The 18,181-nt window shown below is 39.6% G+C and overlaps 1 protein-coding gene across 1 annotated transcript in view; it reads left to right on the forward strand.

Annotated features, from left to right (window-relative positions):
* LOC108414551 (H-2 class I histocompatibility antigen, K-D alpha chain-like) overlaps positions 1-14,180 on the forward strand; it is a 31,782-nt gene extending 17,602 nt beyond the window's left edge. The window contains exons 4-6 of the mRNA XM_037533309.1: positions 8,246-8,512; positions 10,503-10,790; positions 11,785-14,180. Coding sequence (XP_037389206.1) covers positions 8,246-8,512; positions 10,503-10,790; positions 11,785-11,900 — 671 coding nt within the window. The 3' untranslated portion in view covers positions 11,901-14,180. The remainder of the gene's footprint in view (positions 1-8,245; positions 8,513-10,502; positions 10,791-11,784) is intronic.
* The last annotated feature ends 4,001 nt before the right edge of the window (positions 14,181-18,181 follow it).

Here is an 18,181-nt window from a genome sequence, read left to right on the forward strand (position 1 = left end):
CAATAAAATAAAAGCCTGGAGATGAGACGGGGTGTGTGGAGTCAATACACCTTAGAAAATATCATTTCAGTGGATTATGGTACAGTTATATTCCCTGACTAAAGGTACTGGGATGTACCCCTGAGGGTATCACCCCAGTGACAGTGTCGTGCCTTTTTTTCTAAGAGTGTACAGTTATCATGGACCATGACAAAAAAATCACTGAAAACACAAAAGTGAACAGGAACATTTAGGAACAAGTAATGTTCTTTTCCACATACAAATACAGCAAAAAAACTGTCTGTAATAACCTTCACGTCGAATCAGTTACCTGTAGTTGACAGTAACCTGTAAGATAAAAAAAATAAAAATTCATAAATTTAGCTAATTGCAGCACAGTAAACAGTCTCAAAACTCAGTCAGACCTTATCCTAGTAGTTGACTAAATTGGTTAACTGTGTTGCAATATGTGGCTACCACGTCTGAAAAGGGAATTTGGCAAAGATTCCATTTCCTCTGCTGTGAGGTCACATGGTAGCTGGACCTCAGGAACTGCAATTCCTTTTTCACTACATCTCGGTGGGCCATCCCAGTCAGTTCCACAATTTTCATCCACCTACCATTACACATCGAAAGTCACTTTAAAACACTTAATGACAAACAAATATGGGTATTATCCAATACTGTTGTTTAAGCATGCTCTTATGTAAAGCAGCTGTGGGGAACTCTGGTCCTGGACAGCTGAATTTATGCAGTTTGGTGAAATTCCTGCTCAAACTTGTCCGAGTCAACTTCTCTGCCAATTAGCAGGTTTGGTTACTGTGCTAGAGCAGGCAACTCACCAAACTGTGGTGGACACAGTTTCTCACCCCTGATTTAAAGGGTTCTCTTAGTAACAGTTTGAGAATTTACCTGAATGGGATCCTATGTGTTCTGTGTCCCATCCAAAACTAGATAGGAGACTGGTTTTCTTCTGGTCTGAGCCTGTGGTGGTTCCAAGCCTCTTTGGCTAGTTGGGCTAGGTGCCTTTGTAGGTGAGGAATGAAGATCCAATGGAGGGCAAAAATGTGAGCATCAGAGTCTGGATTGAGTTGTCCTTCTGCTTCTAAATTGTAGAAGATGTGATAGAACATGTCCAGGACGTGTTCATATACATCTCTACAGAGCCTTTTGATTCTGAAACAACAACAACAATTAATTATGTAATGTCTCAAAAATAACCAGCAGTCAAACAACTGGAGGGTCACATTGCTGCAAAATTTAACATTTTACTTTGCTTATCACACTCTACGCAGCTTAGCCAATTTACATGGTCTTAACTTGTTTCACTGAAAGTATTAGAAGTGAGAAAATACAAATCTGCAAGGTTGTGCCCCACTAAAAACTCTGACATCCTGGTCTTGGGCCGGTGGTTTACAATTTCATATAGCAGGATTTCTTTGCTTAGCCAGATAACTTAAGGTACAAGTCAAACATTTGCTATTGGACAAGAGTTTTACATTCCCACTGGACAATCCTCAACAATGAGTTTAATACCTCTTAGGGACATATAATGCTTAGCACTTATTTTTTCCTACATATGATATTTATTTGATATTTTATAAGGAATGTATCAATTAGTTAAAGGCTTTGAAGGATGCTAGATAAAGGAAGCAAAAAATTTACTTTGTGGGGTCCCTAAGCTTAGACATAGGGTACTTATACCAATCAGGCATAACATTATGACAACCTCCTTGTTTCTATGCTCAAAACTGGATGTTTTTGGTTGGTGGACTATTCTCAGTCCAGCAGCGACACTGAGGTGTTTAAAAACTCCTATCCCAGCGGTCATCGGGCGGAAAGCAGGATAAACCCAGGTTGCCAGTCCATCGGTGAGTGTGTGAGCATCCAATATATAAAAGTGAAAGCTTCAATATCACCAATTCTGTCTAGTATAACTTCACATCTGAGTAATATATAATCTTCATCCTGACAATTCGACAACTTCGTTAACTCATTTATCGTATCACACAGTATGTCCGTCATATTGCTGTCAGCTGTCTTCGCTGGATTTCGTGGGCAGTTACATAGTTTTAGCTCCACCCAGTGCTAATTAACATATATTTGCATGTTGGTCAGTTTGAAAATGAAAAGTGAAAAATGAAAAGTGAATCTCCAGCAGGTGGCATTGACGTTTGTTTCCATTTACCTTTTCATTCAGACAGTTAAAGCGCGTCAGTGCCGAAAACTGAATCACAAACTGTTGCTTTGCTGTTGATTTGGCAATTTTAATTTTGCCAGATATGCAGCCGATCGCCATGAAAAACATGAATACTGTATTTTGATTTCAGTTTTGACATGTTTTCTGTGTTTCATGAAGAAAAGCCAAAGCCAAAGTGAAGTTTGCATTTTCTTTTGTCTGTTAGCGTTTTCATTTTAGATTTGACGTGAAAAACCAGAATAACGACTAGAATGAAATGACAAATCGGCGTTTTCAAGTTATTTTTACTTTTGTCACAAACGGAAAATGAAATTACAAATGAAGGCATTTCATTTCATTTTCAATTTTGGCAGGATATTTGCACAGATGTTTGGAAAAAGAAATGTCAGAAAGAGGTTTCATTTACATTTATTGCTTTCATTTTATTTTCTTTTTTGGCAGGATTTGCCTCCCATAAGAATAGTCCACCAACCAAAAATATCCAGCCAACAGTGTCCTTTGACCACTGATGAAGGATTAGAGGATGACCAACTGTGGAGTAGCACATGAGCTGCTCTGACTTTACATCTACAAGGTGGACTGATGAGTGTAGGAGTGGACAGTGAGTGGACACAGTGTTTAAAAACTCCAGCAGCACTGCTGTGTCTAATCCTCTTGCACTAGTGCAACACACACCAACACACCTGACCACTGAAAAACAGGGTAAAAAGGGGGCTAACAGTATGCACAGTAACGGATGGACTACAGTCTGTAATTGTAAAACAGCAAAGTGCACCTATATGATTAATGGCCAAACAGTGTACATACAGGGAGGTGGCTTTTGGCTGTATATGGGCATATGAGTATGGTATTAAGACAGACAGAAAAGGATATTTTAATGAACATTATGTATGGCAAATAACAGTAAAGGACAGATTAAAACATCAGTCAGGTACCGTTGCTGTTGGGACAAAATCTTCTTTTTTGTTGTTTTTAATTTTTTGACATAGTTTGAAAAGTTTGGTGTATCAAAGTTTTATCAATGTTCCAACAAAAATGTTTCAAAAATATTTCTCCATTTACTTGTATTAAAAGTTATAATATAACATGTTCCCTCCATCCATCCCAAAGTCTCTGCTTCTAGTTCCCCATGTTTCTACTTTTACTCAAACATATAGAATATGACATGAAAACAATGGTGGAGGTTAAAGTGATGACTGCTAATTTTAATATTGGGATTTCAAATCCATACTGGGACAACAATGTCTGAGTCCTAGCAGTTTTGTGCCCCTGACAAATACAATTTCTAATGTATCACTGTTTAAACGCATTCCAACTGAACTGTACAAACTAGTTCAGAAAGTACTAGCTAACTGAGATCATTAATGATTGCCGTAAATGTGCCACAAACTGTTTGGTGCTGGTATAAAGTCCTTCCTTCACCTTCGTGGGTTCATCTGAAGGGTGCGTATCAAAACTCCATGAGGATCCAAACACTGCATGGATTCTTGTACACGCTGTCCTGTAATTTGCAAAATAGAATACAGCCGAACCATCACTTTGTATCCACAGTTGGGAGGGTGCTGCAGAATATGGGTCACAGTTTCATCCAAATCATTATCTTCCATTGGAGTTAAGAAACTGTTGACACTGATCAAAAGCATAGTCAATATGACACAAACATGACCACAGTACAAACAAAGCACAATGAATGACAAGAGCTCAGTTGCTGGGTCACTAGATTAGCTGTAATTAAAAAGTTTATAATGATTTAAAATCTGTGTTGTCTGCGACAAAAACCTCAAAAAATTCTTGGCATCTTAAGCATGGACTAAGACCAGCCATTATGTCCTGCAAAAATTACATCAATGTAACACCTTATATGAGGTTATTATTTGTGACCAATAAATAAATAAATGAATAAGCTATTCATCATTTCATTTTATTCCTTATTCTAGTATTTCATGGCCAAGTCTAAAATGGAAAATCTAATAGAGAAAAGAGAATCCAAGCTTCATATTGGCTTTGCCTTTTCTTTATGAAATGCAGAATACGTGTAAAAACTAAAATCAAAATGCAATGTTTACTTTCCCGCAGTCCATGTACCTTGTATTCATTTGATTTTTATTTCAAAAACCTTTATTGAAAAACGGCAAATGGCTCAAATCTTGCTTTTGGTTCTGTTACTGTCAGTCAAAAAACAATAAATAACTTAATTTTACAGTCTCACAGACTCATCATAAAATCAAATAACAAACAAACAGTAGTGGACTAAAGGGCCATGTTTTAGAGTGTAGACTCTAAAGTGGGACTAAAGGTGCAGAGTGCAGCTGTGACACTCAGAAACCACAGAAATCAGCCATGGTTCTGGTATATTGAGTCTATATTACTTCCTGTATAAGCATTTGTAAATTTGACCTAAACAAACTATATAAGAAAGAAATGATGTAGGGAAGAAACTGAACTCCCACCATTGGCGGGGGCTTCGTGTTCCCAGATCAGCTGCTGATGAGTTCAAGTTTCAATTTTTCTGTCGGTGTTGTGCTGAACTCCCCTACGTATGTGCACTTTTCATACAGGCATCTGGATGCTAGATTACATTATTGTTAGCAAAACCACAGGCCTGATTTCTGAGCTTCACACCTGCGCTCTGCACCTTTATTCCCGCTTGTGATGGGAAACTCTAAATGTTGATCATTAGAATATGACCCTTTATATTGTTATTTAATTTATGATGAGTCTGTGAAACTGTAAGATTAAGTTATTTCTTGTTATTCGACTGACAATAACAGAACCAAAACCAAGATTTGACCCATTTGCCATTTTTCAATACTGGATTTTTGTGCACATCTGACAAAATTTAAATCCAAAATTTATAAATCAACAGCAAAGTGACAGTTTTTGATTCAGTTTTCAGAGCGACCACGCTTTGTGTCCGAATAAATAGGCAGATGCATACGAACACAGGCTCCATCTGCTGGTGATTTACTTTTCTTTCCTTTTTTTTTTTTTTTGTTCTGGGAACATTCCCTAAAAACTTCATCATAACATAATCTGTGGCCGTGACAACATCATTAAAACATTTGTCTGAATGTTGCAATTAAAATATTATGTCTTAGTTAACATATAACCTTATAGGAACATTACTTGAAATGATTAACATTTTTAAACGTTAAATTAAAAGGTTTTCTGTACATATTATTAGAACTTGTAAGTAACATTAGCCAGAATTATGAGAACATTCTTTGCTAGCTGGGAATGTTTTCTAATGTTTTTTTCAGGGTATTGCAAATTGCACTTAATTTAAAATACAGCCCCAATTCTAAAAAAGTTGGGATGCTGTGTAAAATGTAAATAAATGTAAATGACAACAGGATGCAATGATATGCTAAACTCATAGACCCATATTTTATTCACAATACAACATAGAACACATATCAGATGTTGAAAGTGAGACATTTTGCCATTTCATGAAAAACATTAACTCATTTAGAACTTGATGGCAGCAACACATCTCAAAAAAGTTGGGATAGGGCTGTGTCTACCATTGTGTAGCATCCCCTCTTCTTTTAACAACAGTCTGTAAACATCTAAGAAGTGAGGAGACCAGTCGCTGGAGTTTTGGGAGAGGAATGTTGTGCCATTCTTGTCTGATGGAGACATAAAATCAACCTATTGAATATGCTGAGATTCTCATAATGGAGATGCATGATGGTGATATTTTCTGAATTTAACAGGATTTTATATTGAACTCAAAAGCAAACTTACAGCATTACATAAGCTTGGGGGCTGTAAATCCTTTCTGGTTGCCTGCGATTGGCTAGATTTTCTGGTTGCTTGCGTTTGGCTAGATTGCTGGTTGCCTGCGATTGACTAGATTGCTGGTTGCCTGCGATTGACTAGATTGCTGGTTGCCTGCGATTGGCTAGATTGCTGGTTGCTTGCGATCGGCTAGATTGCTGCATATAACAGATGTGTTGCACACCTCTGAGTGGATATATGTGTCTGGGAATATTGTTGAAAGATCCTCATGAACAACAAGCAACTTAAATTCTTTTTAGGGCTTGTAGCATTAGGAGTTCTCAGAACAAACTGCACAGTGATTAGTGTAACAAGAGTAATAGTCAACTGAATAGTGTTGTTGTAACACAAACCTGATTAAAGAACTAAAGGCAAGCCGCTAGTAAAGAGTTCTGAGAGTCATACGAGTTGTCCCGAACTCCTTTATTTGGTATGCTAGTCTGAAATGCAAGAGATAGCATAAAACAATTAGGACCAATCACAGTCAAGGGGAGGTCTTAGAGGTCTCAGTTTTTAAAAGGAGGTGTCAAGTAGCCTGTGATGCACTATATGGCCAAAAGCATGTGCACATACCTTCTAGTTATTCAGGTGTTTTAGCCACAGTAATTGTTAGCAGGTGTATATTATGCAACTCAGTAGAATGAGTTGTAATGAAGAGCTCATTGACTTTAAATGTGGCACTGTCATAGAATGCCACTGTTTCCACAAGTCCATCCCATCCATCCATCCATCCATCCATCCATCCATCCATCCATCCATCCATCCATCCATCCATCCATCCATCATCTTCCGCTTCTCCGGGGTTCGGGTCGTGGTACCGGTAAAGAGCCCGCATCACTGCTGACCCAGCACCAATCCGCCTGTCAATCCCGCTCCCTTGTACCATCACTCGTGAACAAGACCCCAAGATACTTGAACTCCTCCACTTGAGGCAGGAGCTTATCCCAGACCCAGAGAGGGCTCTCCACCCTTTTCCGCCTGAGAACCATGGTCTCGGATTTGGAGGTACTGATCCTCATCCCGGCTGCTTCACACTCGGCTGCAAACCGATCCAGCAAAAGCTGAAGTTCACAGCCTGATGTCCCCAATAGGACCACATCATCTACAAACAGCAGCGATGTGACCTTGAGGTCACCAAACTGGACACCCTCTGTCCCCTGACTGCGCCTAGAAATTCTATCCATAAAAATTATGAATAGAATCGGTGACAAAGGGCAGCCCTGACGGAGTCCAACTCTCTCTGGGAACGAGTCTGACTTATTGCCGGCCATGCGAACCAAGCTCCTGCTTTGTTTGTGCAGGCCCTGAATGGCTCATAGCAAAAAGCCATGTACTCTGTACTCCCGAAGCACCTCCCACAGAATACCCCGGGGAACACAGTCGAATACCTTCTCCAAATCCACAAAGCACATGTAGACTGGTTGGTCTACTCCCATGAGCCCTCTAGAATCCTGGAGAGGGTGAAGAGTTGGGCCAGTGTTCGACGACCAGGGCGGAACCCGCACTGCTCTTCCTGAATCCAAGGTTTGACTCTCTTCTCCAGTACCCCTGCATAGACCTTACCAGGGAGGCTGAGGAGTGTGATTCCCCACTCCTCACTGGAGGCTCCAGGGAGGCTGAGGAGTGAGTCTGCCTCCTCACTGGAGAACGTGTCAGTTCTTGAAAGTCACAAGTCAGCTCTTGAAAATTCTTAGCCTGCTAGATCTGCCACAGGCATCTGTGCTATCATGGAGAACTGAAAACAGACTAAAGACGAACACCCTGACCTCAACGTCCCTGATAAGTTGGAACTTTGATTGGAACTTTATCTCAATTTTACTATAAAAACAGTCAGCTAAAATCTGTTTTCCTATTGAATTGTGGAAAAAGGGACAAATAATTTATGACATCACATGACCAGGACTTCTTGAAAGGTATGAAAGGTTTTTATTACTTGTTATTACCATATATTCCAAATACCAATTGAAAATGTATTGATTTACATTTGTGAATATTGGTCATAAGTTTTTACTAAGTATAAATTTGATTTGGTTTGTTTTTTAATAAAAATAATGTTTTTAGAGAAAAATAAGATTTTATGGTGCTATGGTATGATTGTGCATATATATATATATATATTTCCATTATTTAAGCAATTTTAAATAACAAAAACACAAACATTTTAGTTTAAGTAATTCTATGTGCAATAGAGGGTTAACAGCTTTTCCCCTAACAACCAAGAATGTAGCATTTGGCTGAAAAAAGTATCTGAAATAATGTAATAATATTCTTTTTTTTTTCTTCCAGATGTGCAGACGTTTCAGTGGATATCTCACTGTGTTTACGATGATCAGAAGGGTGTTTGTGAGGGATACGAGAAGTACGGATATAACGGAGAGGACTTTATATCACTGGATGTAAACCAGGCGAGCTACATCCCTCACACGGCAGACGCAGCCCCCATCGCAGACATCTGGAACAAACGGAGAGATCGGATTGGCTTAGTGAAGCACTACTTCACCAAAGAACTTCCTGATTATCTGAGGAGGGCTGCGCCCTATCTGAAGACAACGGGTACTTATCTAAGGTTATTTTAGAAGGAAAGGATTCTGTCTGTATGCAGTTGGTGGTAAAAGTATGGAAAGCCTTCACTTGAGATAAAAAACACGATAGACTTTGTAGAAGATGATGGAAGTTCTAGAAACATTAATAGAAGATATAGGGCTATATCTAAGTTGTTAATGTTAAATTAATTTCTTAGAATTCAAAGTAAACATGTAATTTTGTTTACCTCCTCAAGCATGATGGGGTACAGTATAAGCTATTAAACAGTGGTGTATGTTACATATAATATTCCAACTAGTGATATGTTCTTTCTCTTTTCATGTTACAAAAAGTACTGAAGGAACATTTTTATTGTAAATGTAATGGAGTTGACGGTAACGTTGCCAAAACTGTGAGGTAAATGATGCATCCTCTAAAAGTTTCTTACAGTTTAAAACATTCTGAGATACGTTGCACCACTGCTTTCATGTAAAGGTTTGATGTAAAGTCTTTATTTATTTATTTATTTTTAATGCAGGATTTTTGTCTTCGCTTTTAAGTATCATGTGCCCTGTTTATTGACACGTTATTGATGCGTGGTGTGTGTTAAAGTACATCTCTTTCTCTCGAAGCTGCATTCACATGACCAGTACTTGGAGTCATCGTAGGCTCTAACGGTGTGCAGGACGAGAAAATGTTTCAGATGCAGTGGTTGTGGAGTTTATTAGCTAAATGTAAAAATATATTCACCAATGTTTTAAGCACAGAGAAGCTCTGTTTAGTGTTTTTAATTCATGTGAAATACTGTATAATTGCAAAACGCCTATAGGTTAAACGTTTCACGCCTAAAGGTTAAACTAGTTCGCAAACATTCCATTGGATATGATCTGAAATGTTCTATAAGCTACGTATTTCACTTTAACGACTAAATGAAAAAAAAAATCTTATCTGTGTTATTATTATTATTTAACTTCACACACTACAACATGCCTTCCGCTCAATGACAGCTGGGATAGACTCCAACCCCCCCCCCCCCCCCCCCCCCCCGCGACTCTAAGGGAGAAGCAGCTTAGAAGGTGTGTGTGTGTGTGTGTGTGTGTGTTTGTGTGTGTGTTTGTGTGTGTGTGTGTGTGTGTGTGTACTACAACGTAACGGAAAAACATGATTGATAAACAATTATTGTTATAGCAAGCAGTATAAGATGCTGATCCTAGGATTCCTGCTCGATCCAGACAGTTTTAGTACTCTTCTTTCTGCTCCAGATGGACGGCCCTCTAGCCTGCACGATGTTGCTTATTCTTGGGATGTTTCCATTAATTGCTTTTGTAAGGGTTCACCTTGAACTGCTGCCGTCAGCAGAGGGCATCAGCAACAAGGCGCCCAGCCTGCGCCGCCTGCTGCCAGCAGAGGGCGATGGCGAGGTGCCGTTGATCAATTAAGACTAACTTGACGCACCTGGAAGCCCCCCATGCTTTGCCAGCCCCAAGTGCTGGCAAACGCCAATGTTCGTCACACCTATGTAGAGGGGTGACCGGTACAGTACTCAGGTCAGGTCAGGTCAGGTCAGGTCAGGTGCCCCAAAACCAAAAGGGGGAAAAGAGGCCAAATTGCCCTAAAAAATAAATGAGAGAAGAGGGCTGGAAAATAACAAAAGAGAGTAATTGGCCTCAAATTACTCACAAAAAAACAAAGAAAAAACCTCGGTCCAGGCTCTTCATTAGTGGCGATGGCAACTGCATTTTCTGTTGCCCCTTATTTCCCGTTACGTTTTTGTTTTTGCCGGGCTTCAGTTCAGCGCTTGGGTCTGCCTCCCTGCTGCCCGTAACAGGTTTTTTTTTTTTTTTTTTGCTCCTGTCCAGCTCACATATCGTTTGTTCTTATTCATATAGTTCATTAGTAAATTGCTATCAGTGATAATATAATCTTGAACTTCATATTTCCATGTTCACTGCTTGTATCTAATGCTTTTCCACGTTACTCATCCATGCGGCGTTTTCTCCTCCTCTGTTTCTTCCTTCAGTTTTCCCTGACGTCTACCTGCTGCAGAAGAACTCCTCCTCTCCGGTGGTGTGTCTTGCTACAGGGGTCAACTCCAGTGCAGTGACGATGACCTGGCGAAAAAATGAACAGGACCTGCATGAAGACGTGGATGAAGGAGAGACTGTACCCAATGGTGATGGAACCTTCCAGAAGAGGATTTCCCTCAAAGTGGAGACTGAAGAGTGGAAGGAGAACCATTACCACTGTGTGGTCCAGCATGAGAAGATGATGATCATCAAAAGCATAACTGAGGATGCAATTAAACATAGTAAGATTATTTTAAGTATTATGACACAATAAAATGGGGATTTGAACTGCACTCTTAAGAAAAGTTTCAGTAAAGTGTATAGAACCATGAACGCTCAAAGAACCCTTTGCATGGTTAAAGGGGTCTTGCATCCTGAAAGGTTCTTCAGATTGATGGAGAGCGTGTTGTAGACGATTCTATATCGAAACATTTTTGAAAGGTTCTAAATAGCAGCCAAAAGGGTGCTACTGTTACAAGGTTCTAATATATAGGTTATATAGGGTGATATATAGAACACTTGTCAAAAAGGTTCTATAGAGAACCTTGCATATCACATTCATTGCACATTTTCCATCAATTGGAAAACCCTTTCATAATGCAAATAACCCTTTAACCATAGGGTTCCTTGAGTGTTCATGGTTCTTTATTTGCTTTACAGAAAATAAAATATATTTTAAACCGCTGTAATGAACATAATTTAAATTATGGTTATTTGTTAAATATAATAATTATTGTTTTTCAGGATACTTTATCAGAACAAGCATCCAAAGCATGTAAAGCTATCAGTTATTGGCATCATGGATACAGTCCATGAATTGCAGCTTATATATACACTCTCAGAAATAAAGGTATGGATCACTGGGGGAGTGCCCCTCTTGTCATTGGGGTGGACCCCTCAAGGGTACATCTCAGTACCTTTAGTCAGTGAACATAATATAATTTCAGTGGATTATAGGACAGTTATCTATAACTTTAATGTAATTAAATTATATTAAGTTGTATTGGCTCCACACGTCCCGTCTTGTCTCCAGGCTTCTTATTTTGCTGTTCTGTTTTAAAATATTTGGTTATGAAGAGACACAAATGTACTGTTCACAGTTTCACAGCTGGGCCGTAAATCCACTGTTGAAGCTTTATTTCCAGCAGTGTAGACTGTATGAATGACGATGCACTGAGTTGTGCATGTTGCTTTGTTCAGTGGTATTAATCAGATTTATACTTGATTTGTTTGCAGACCTAAAACACAGAACACGCGTGACTGCCATCATCAGCACCATCGTCTTTTTACTTCTTTTACTACTTTTATCTTTTTTGAGGAGACTCCACAGAGGGTCTCCTAAAAGCTCTTGAACGTGAACAAATTCTGTAGCCCAGAAGACAAATGGAGCTGGAAGTCTGTGGAGAGAATTTTAAGATGGTGTTTCCGTTTGTTATTAATGTTTGCTGCTTACTTTATTGTAGACAGTGAAGTGTTAGCTGTTTAGGTACCTTCACTACTGCACTACTCTAACTCCTGTAGACCTGCTAGGGGCTTTGCATTGAGTCAAACTCAAAGGTTCTGTGAAATGGTCTAATGGGCCAAACAATCCCCAGAGAACGCAAATCTGGAGACAACCTTTAAAAAAAAAAAAATTAGCGCTGAATTGTTCTGAATGCTACCACAAATGATACAGCGGCAACTGATTTTCCTTCAAAAACCCGCCCCTAAGTTTCACCAATTAATGCAGTTTTCATCTGGAGTACCAGTAATTGCCAAAAACACATTTTGCTGCTAGCAAGCATTTGGTCTTCAGAATAAATGTTTTGGGAAAGCTTAGTTTTCTGAGGGTTTATATGAGGTTCGGAATGGTTTCCTGCATTCCAAACCTCATATGAACCTCAGTACCTCATATGGACCTCAATACCTCATATGAACCTCAGTACCTCAGTTGAAGACAGTATCTCAAATAGTTGGAAGACTACCTCAGGAGAAGAGATGTCTTGGCTTGTTTGCACGTTGTTTAGCTCAAATGTAGCTGCCAACATCACACTTACTCCAGCTGTATCGTCACAACTGAGAAAGGCAGTGACCACAGAGCTTCTGGTAACCTGTCGGTCACTTTTTGTCGTTGAAATGATGTCTTCTGAAGCTAAAGTGGGTTCTAATTCAGTATATCTATCATAAGGTATTGGATTGGTTTAGAAGTGTCAAATTCAGTGTGCACTGTAATACGTAAACACTCCCATAAATAAATAACTAAAGAAATAATTGGGCAAAGCCTGAATGGGACATGTTATAATTTGTTGTTAAGGCATTCAAAAGTTTAAGTCAGTAAATTACCGAGAAATAAACAGACATAGTGATTTCGTATGTGATAGCTTTTCACTTTGATTTCTTTAAATGCTGAAGTCTTGTGGGTAAACTTGCAGACTGCCTCTTACAGAAAGAATAGTCAGTATTTTTCACTCAGCATTGGTGGCTTTAAACCGGTCAAAAACATTGCTGAGTTAGCTTGTGTTTAATGTGAGACCACGTACTCTGTAAGGTTTAAATCTGAATTCAAAGCAGGACAAAAGCATGAGTAAAACGCCATTAGTTCATTGGGCTTGGCCCGTTATATAATCCCACCCACATTCGCTTGTTCACCCAAGAGATGTCTCCAGCTATGTGTTCATGTTACAAGATCTGTCTTGTCCCAGACTACCACTCACAACACCAAACCAACCTCAGTACTCATTGAAACAGTGCCCTAGAGATGCAGGAGTTTTTATATATATTTTATATATATTTTATTATTTTTATTCTTTTTATTCTTTTATTTCATTACTGTATTCTTTCATTACTTTCTCAACTGAGAAAGTCCAAAATGTTTTCATTTGTCTACAAAGTATATTCATAGTGCTGTTTTTTCCCCCAAATTTGATGCACTTGATTCATTTGCTTGTCCTTAATTAGGGTCGTTCCACTATTGGTGACCACTGGTATAGTGCTGAACCATAGTGACCCAAGTCAAGGCATGCAATAACATTAATCGAATCAGTATTTATTAACCCCCCCCCAATTACAATAGCTAGTCCGGCTGTTGGTAGTTACCATACCTGTTACCAACCTGTCGAATCCGGTCAAAACCTAACTCTGTTACCAAAAAAGTGATATGGTAGAGTGAGGAATCACTTTTGAGCCTATTCTTCTTTGTTATTTTATCACATTTCAAAAGAAAACTCTACCTCTGTATTGACTCAAACACTGCCTTAGCTGTATGAGGGAGTCATGTTTTCATCCTTAAAAATTGTGAAAAAAATAAACACTAAAACTTAAACTAAAACACCACAATAATCAAATACCAGAAAGACTAGAGTGCTTTATGGTGGACACGTCCTTTCTTAGCACAGCATGTTTCTATATGCTTCTCTTTGTAGGACTTTTTAAACTATTAAGTTTGTATGTACTTTTATGTTTTTCTGTGTCTTCTTGAATGTGAATGAACTGATTTCAGATATGAAGTGATTTACAGTAGATCACTTTTATTAACTGAGTTCTCTGTTTTTGAAATGTATCAATTTTTTGTTATACTTGTGTTACTTCAAGTTCGAAAGTTTACAGAGACCCTGAGGGGCAGTCACTGATATAATAAAATACTAGTTTTTAAACGCTGTGTCCACTCACTGTCCACTCTATAAATCCACTCCTACCTCGTCAGTCCACCTTGTAGATGTAAAGTCAGAGACGATGACTCATCTGCTGCTGCACAGTTTGTGTTGGTCATCCTCTAGTCCTTCATCAGTGGCCACAGGACGCTGTTGGCTCTATAATGTTGGTTGGTGGACTGTTCTCAGTCCAGCAGAGACACTGATGTGTTTAAAAACTCCAGCAGCGCTGCTGTCTGATCCACTCAGACCAGTGCAACACACACTAACACACCACCATCACATCAGTGTTACTGCAGTGCTGAGAATGACCCACCACCCAAATAAAAGCTGCTCTGTGGTGGTCTTGCGGAGGTCCTGATCATTGAAGGGTGAACACCGTATGCAGAGAAACAGATGGACTGCAGTCTGTAACTGTAGAACTACCAAGTGAAACTATACGGTCAGTGGACTTAATGAAGTGGCTGGCTGGTGTATAGTTGATTCTATTTCAGGATATATAGTAAAACAGCCCGAATGCAAACGGCACTATGCTATAAGAGCCCTTGGGCAAGACTCCTAACACTACCTTCACCTACTTGTGTAAAAAAAAAAAAAAGATCAAATTGTAAGTCGCTCTGGGTAAGAGTGTCAGCCAAATGCTATAAATGTTAATATAAATATAAACACTCTTCATACCATCATTTTATAGCAGTGGTTCCCGACCCTGGTCCTGGAAGACCCCCTGCCCTGTACATATCAGTGCTTACGCCACTCCCAACACACCTGAACTGATTAAGCATTTGATTAGGAAGCAGAGAAGAGGAGCAGAGAAACTAAATTGTTCAGGGCACAAGTCAGAGGGTACACCAGGACCACGTTTGGAAAAATGAACTTCTCCATTTTCATCGATTTGTATTTTACACCAGCTCCCCATTTGCATTGTGTTCATGATCAATGGACCAATAGAAATGCTTCAAAATGACTTTTACAAGGAATAAATGGAAATATCTTTGGGCACTTATTATGTAGCGTGCTTTGACTGCTGTACTTTGCCTGGGATTTCACTGCTGGACCTTGGATTCAGAGTTCAGAGCAAGACCCATTCCCATTTCTCATTTTTACCCCTACCCCTTGTTTTCGAGTGTCACTCTAACCACTTGGAATTGAGATACAGTGGGCAGTGGTGGAAGCTTACCCTATGAAAAGGGACCCTCAAATAAAAAAAGAGCATTCCTTCATTAACAGCTCCTACCGCTGCTCTGTAAGCGACCCGGCCCAACTTCAGCGACAGTAGAGGAGGGTAAAGTTCAGTTCCACACTGCTGGGCTTTATGGTTTCAAAAAAGGCGGATGACAATTATTGACTCTCACCCACCACTAATTCTTCAGTGATATGAAGCTGGTGGAACGGGAGATTTATCTAGCTGGTTACCAAACATCAGCGAACTAGCCATTTTTTAAGCTTGTTATGAAATAAAGGAACATAATACATTGAAAGCCAAAAATAATGCAGGGAGAGGAAGGAGGCCCCTTTGTAACCATTGGAACCCCTGTTATGATGAAGCAATCTGAACCAAAAAATAAACTACATACCTTGACGTGTGTATAAGAGATTGCATTACATGCAATGTGGATCATGGAAATGATCTCCGTTTCCTGCCAGACACCCGAAAGCTGAAAACGGAGGTTAAACATAAGCAATGGCTGTCCGGCGCCTACCTCATCTTCTTTAGCCGTTTGTGCAGCCATCTTGCCAGTTTTTCCTTTTTTCTCATAACGCTATGTTTGGAGTGTGTCTCTGAAACAGACACACTCCAAATAGAAGTGGTAGGGAGGAGGGGTGGAATGGAATTGTTCCCAAGTCAATTACAAATTAGCTCTTTATTTAAAGCTCTACAATTATAACATTCAGCTGAAGTAAGGAATCAAAGTGTTTCATTCTTCCAGCGTTACATTTGGGGCAAAAGCCGTGAAAAAACATCATCAGCCTCGACACTCAAGCAGTAAATATACGCATTATCCTGATTTTCCTCAAGAAATATGTACCGATTCATATCAGTTCAGAGCCACTCAGACTGACCCACTTGTATCCATTTGTCCCAATTCTGAGGCTTAGAAAAGTCAAAGCCATCAGGTGGTTGGATGCTGATCGTTCTTGGTTTCCTCTCTAGAGATCAAACTTCTCAGGAATTCTGCCAAAATTACAAGGTTTTCTGATAATAAAAGTCATTCTGGACACATTCAGGTTGGTTTATTTAGGGTATTGAAAATTGCACTTAAAATGCATGCAGTCCAAATCATCGGGTTTGATCTGCTTAGATGTTTTCCATGTGGTTCTCATGGGTTTGACCAGCAGGCGTCATCAGTGTGTTGTATATCAGACGGTTTAAAAGGGTGACCTGTTTTCTAAAGTGCCCTGCGATGGACTGGCGACCTGTCCAGTGTGTATCCTGCCTTCTGCCTGATGACCGCTGGGATAGGCTCCAGCACCCCCCGTGACCCTGAGGAAGAAGCAGCTTAGAAAGTGTGTGTGTGTGTGTGTGTGTGTGTGTGTGTGTGTGTGTGTGTGTGTGTGTGTGTGTGTGTGTGTGTGTGTGTGTTTTCTAAAGTGATGGAACCGGTTCAGCTGGTTCAAAGCTTCAGAAAGTCTTCCAGCACTCCACACCTTATTGGGGCTATTCATCTAAATAAGATTGAGAAGTAAGATCTTGTGTTGCTTTTCAAGGTTTTCCGGCTGGTTGAGCCGTCTTTGGATGATATTGGGGGGAAACACAAGCTCCACATCATATATAGTACAAAATAAGTGGCTTTCTGTCTCCAATCAGCACAGAAACGTAACAGGTCAGAACTGTTCACAGTGGTGGTGATAGGAACCAGACGTCTGCCTCTAAAAGCTCCCTCACAGAAAGTAACTACGAGACGTTGTTTTACGATACACTCTCGAGAAAAAAGTTCTTTAAGGGTTTATTAGTAAAGAAAATGTTCCATAGAGAACGATAAACAGCCCTTTTGGGTTCTATTTAGAACCATTTTGCAGGTTCTGTTTCGATCCATCAACAACACATCCTCCGTCAATCTGAAGAGCACTTCATGATGCAAAGAACCCTTTAATCAGGGGGTTCTTTGAGTGTTTATGGTTTTATATACAACAATTTTCTTTACTAAAGAACCCTTCTTTATCAAGAGTGTAGCTTTGAGAAGGTTTTGGCCTAAAATTCATTTTTTTAAATCCATTCATGGTGGAGAGAAACATGCAGGGTCTTGTGAGGCGAAACAGTCACTGTGTTTCTGATCCACTTGTACCAGCACAACACACCACCACCACATTAGTGTCACTGTAGTGCTGAGAATGATTCAAACCCAGATAGTACCTGCTCTGTGAGGGTCCATGGGGGTCCTGACCACTGAAGAACAGGGTAACAGAGTATCAGAGAAACAGATGGACTACAGTCTGTAACTGTAGAACTACAAAGTGCAGCTATACAGTAAGTGGAGCTGATGAAGTGGACAGTGAGCGTAGAAACAAGGAGGTGGTCATGATGTTATGTCTGATATATGAACTCAGAAGACACGTGTAGGTTCACTGGTGGATTTGTCTGTGTTGTAGTCATGGTGACACCTGGTTCCCATCACCACCACTGCAAAGAAATCAGAGTCTGTAAGTTTCTCTACAATTAACCATGTCACGTTTAGTTAACCGAGGATGACAAAGACTTTTAAACACAAGTGAAATTTTTGTGTTTGGCTTTTCAAATGAGAGGAAAGCTCAAGTCTGACAGGTCTCACAGTTCAAGGGTCTCTCATGCACATTTTGACCATTTCTGGAGCCTCAGATTTGAAAAATATCCATTTGAAATACATATGCACTTCTGAAGACCTGAGAAGCAACCGAGGTGGTTGCTAAGCAGTGTTTGGAAAACAATTAGAAGAAAAAAAAAGTGCTTAGAATGAACTACTTTGAAATTGCAGGAAGTGTCATGTGCCCATGTCTTTTTAAAATAAGTGGCATTACCAAGATAATAC

Source organism: Pygocentrus nattereri, chromosome 23 (assembly GCF_015220715.1).
Source record: "Pygocentrus nattereri isolate fPygNat1 chromosome 23, fPygNat1.pri, whole genome shotgun sequence".
Lineage (NCBI taxonomy): Eukaryota > Metazoa > Chordata > Actinopteri > Characiformes > Serrasalmidae > Pygocentrus > Pygocentrus nattereri.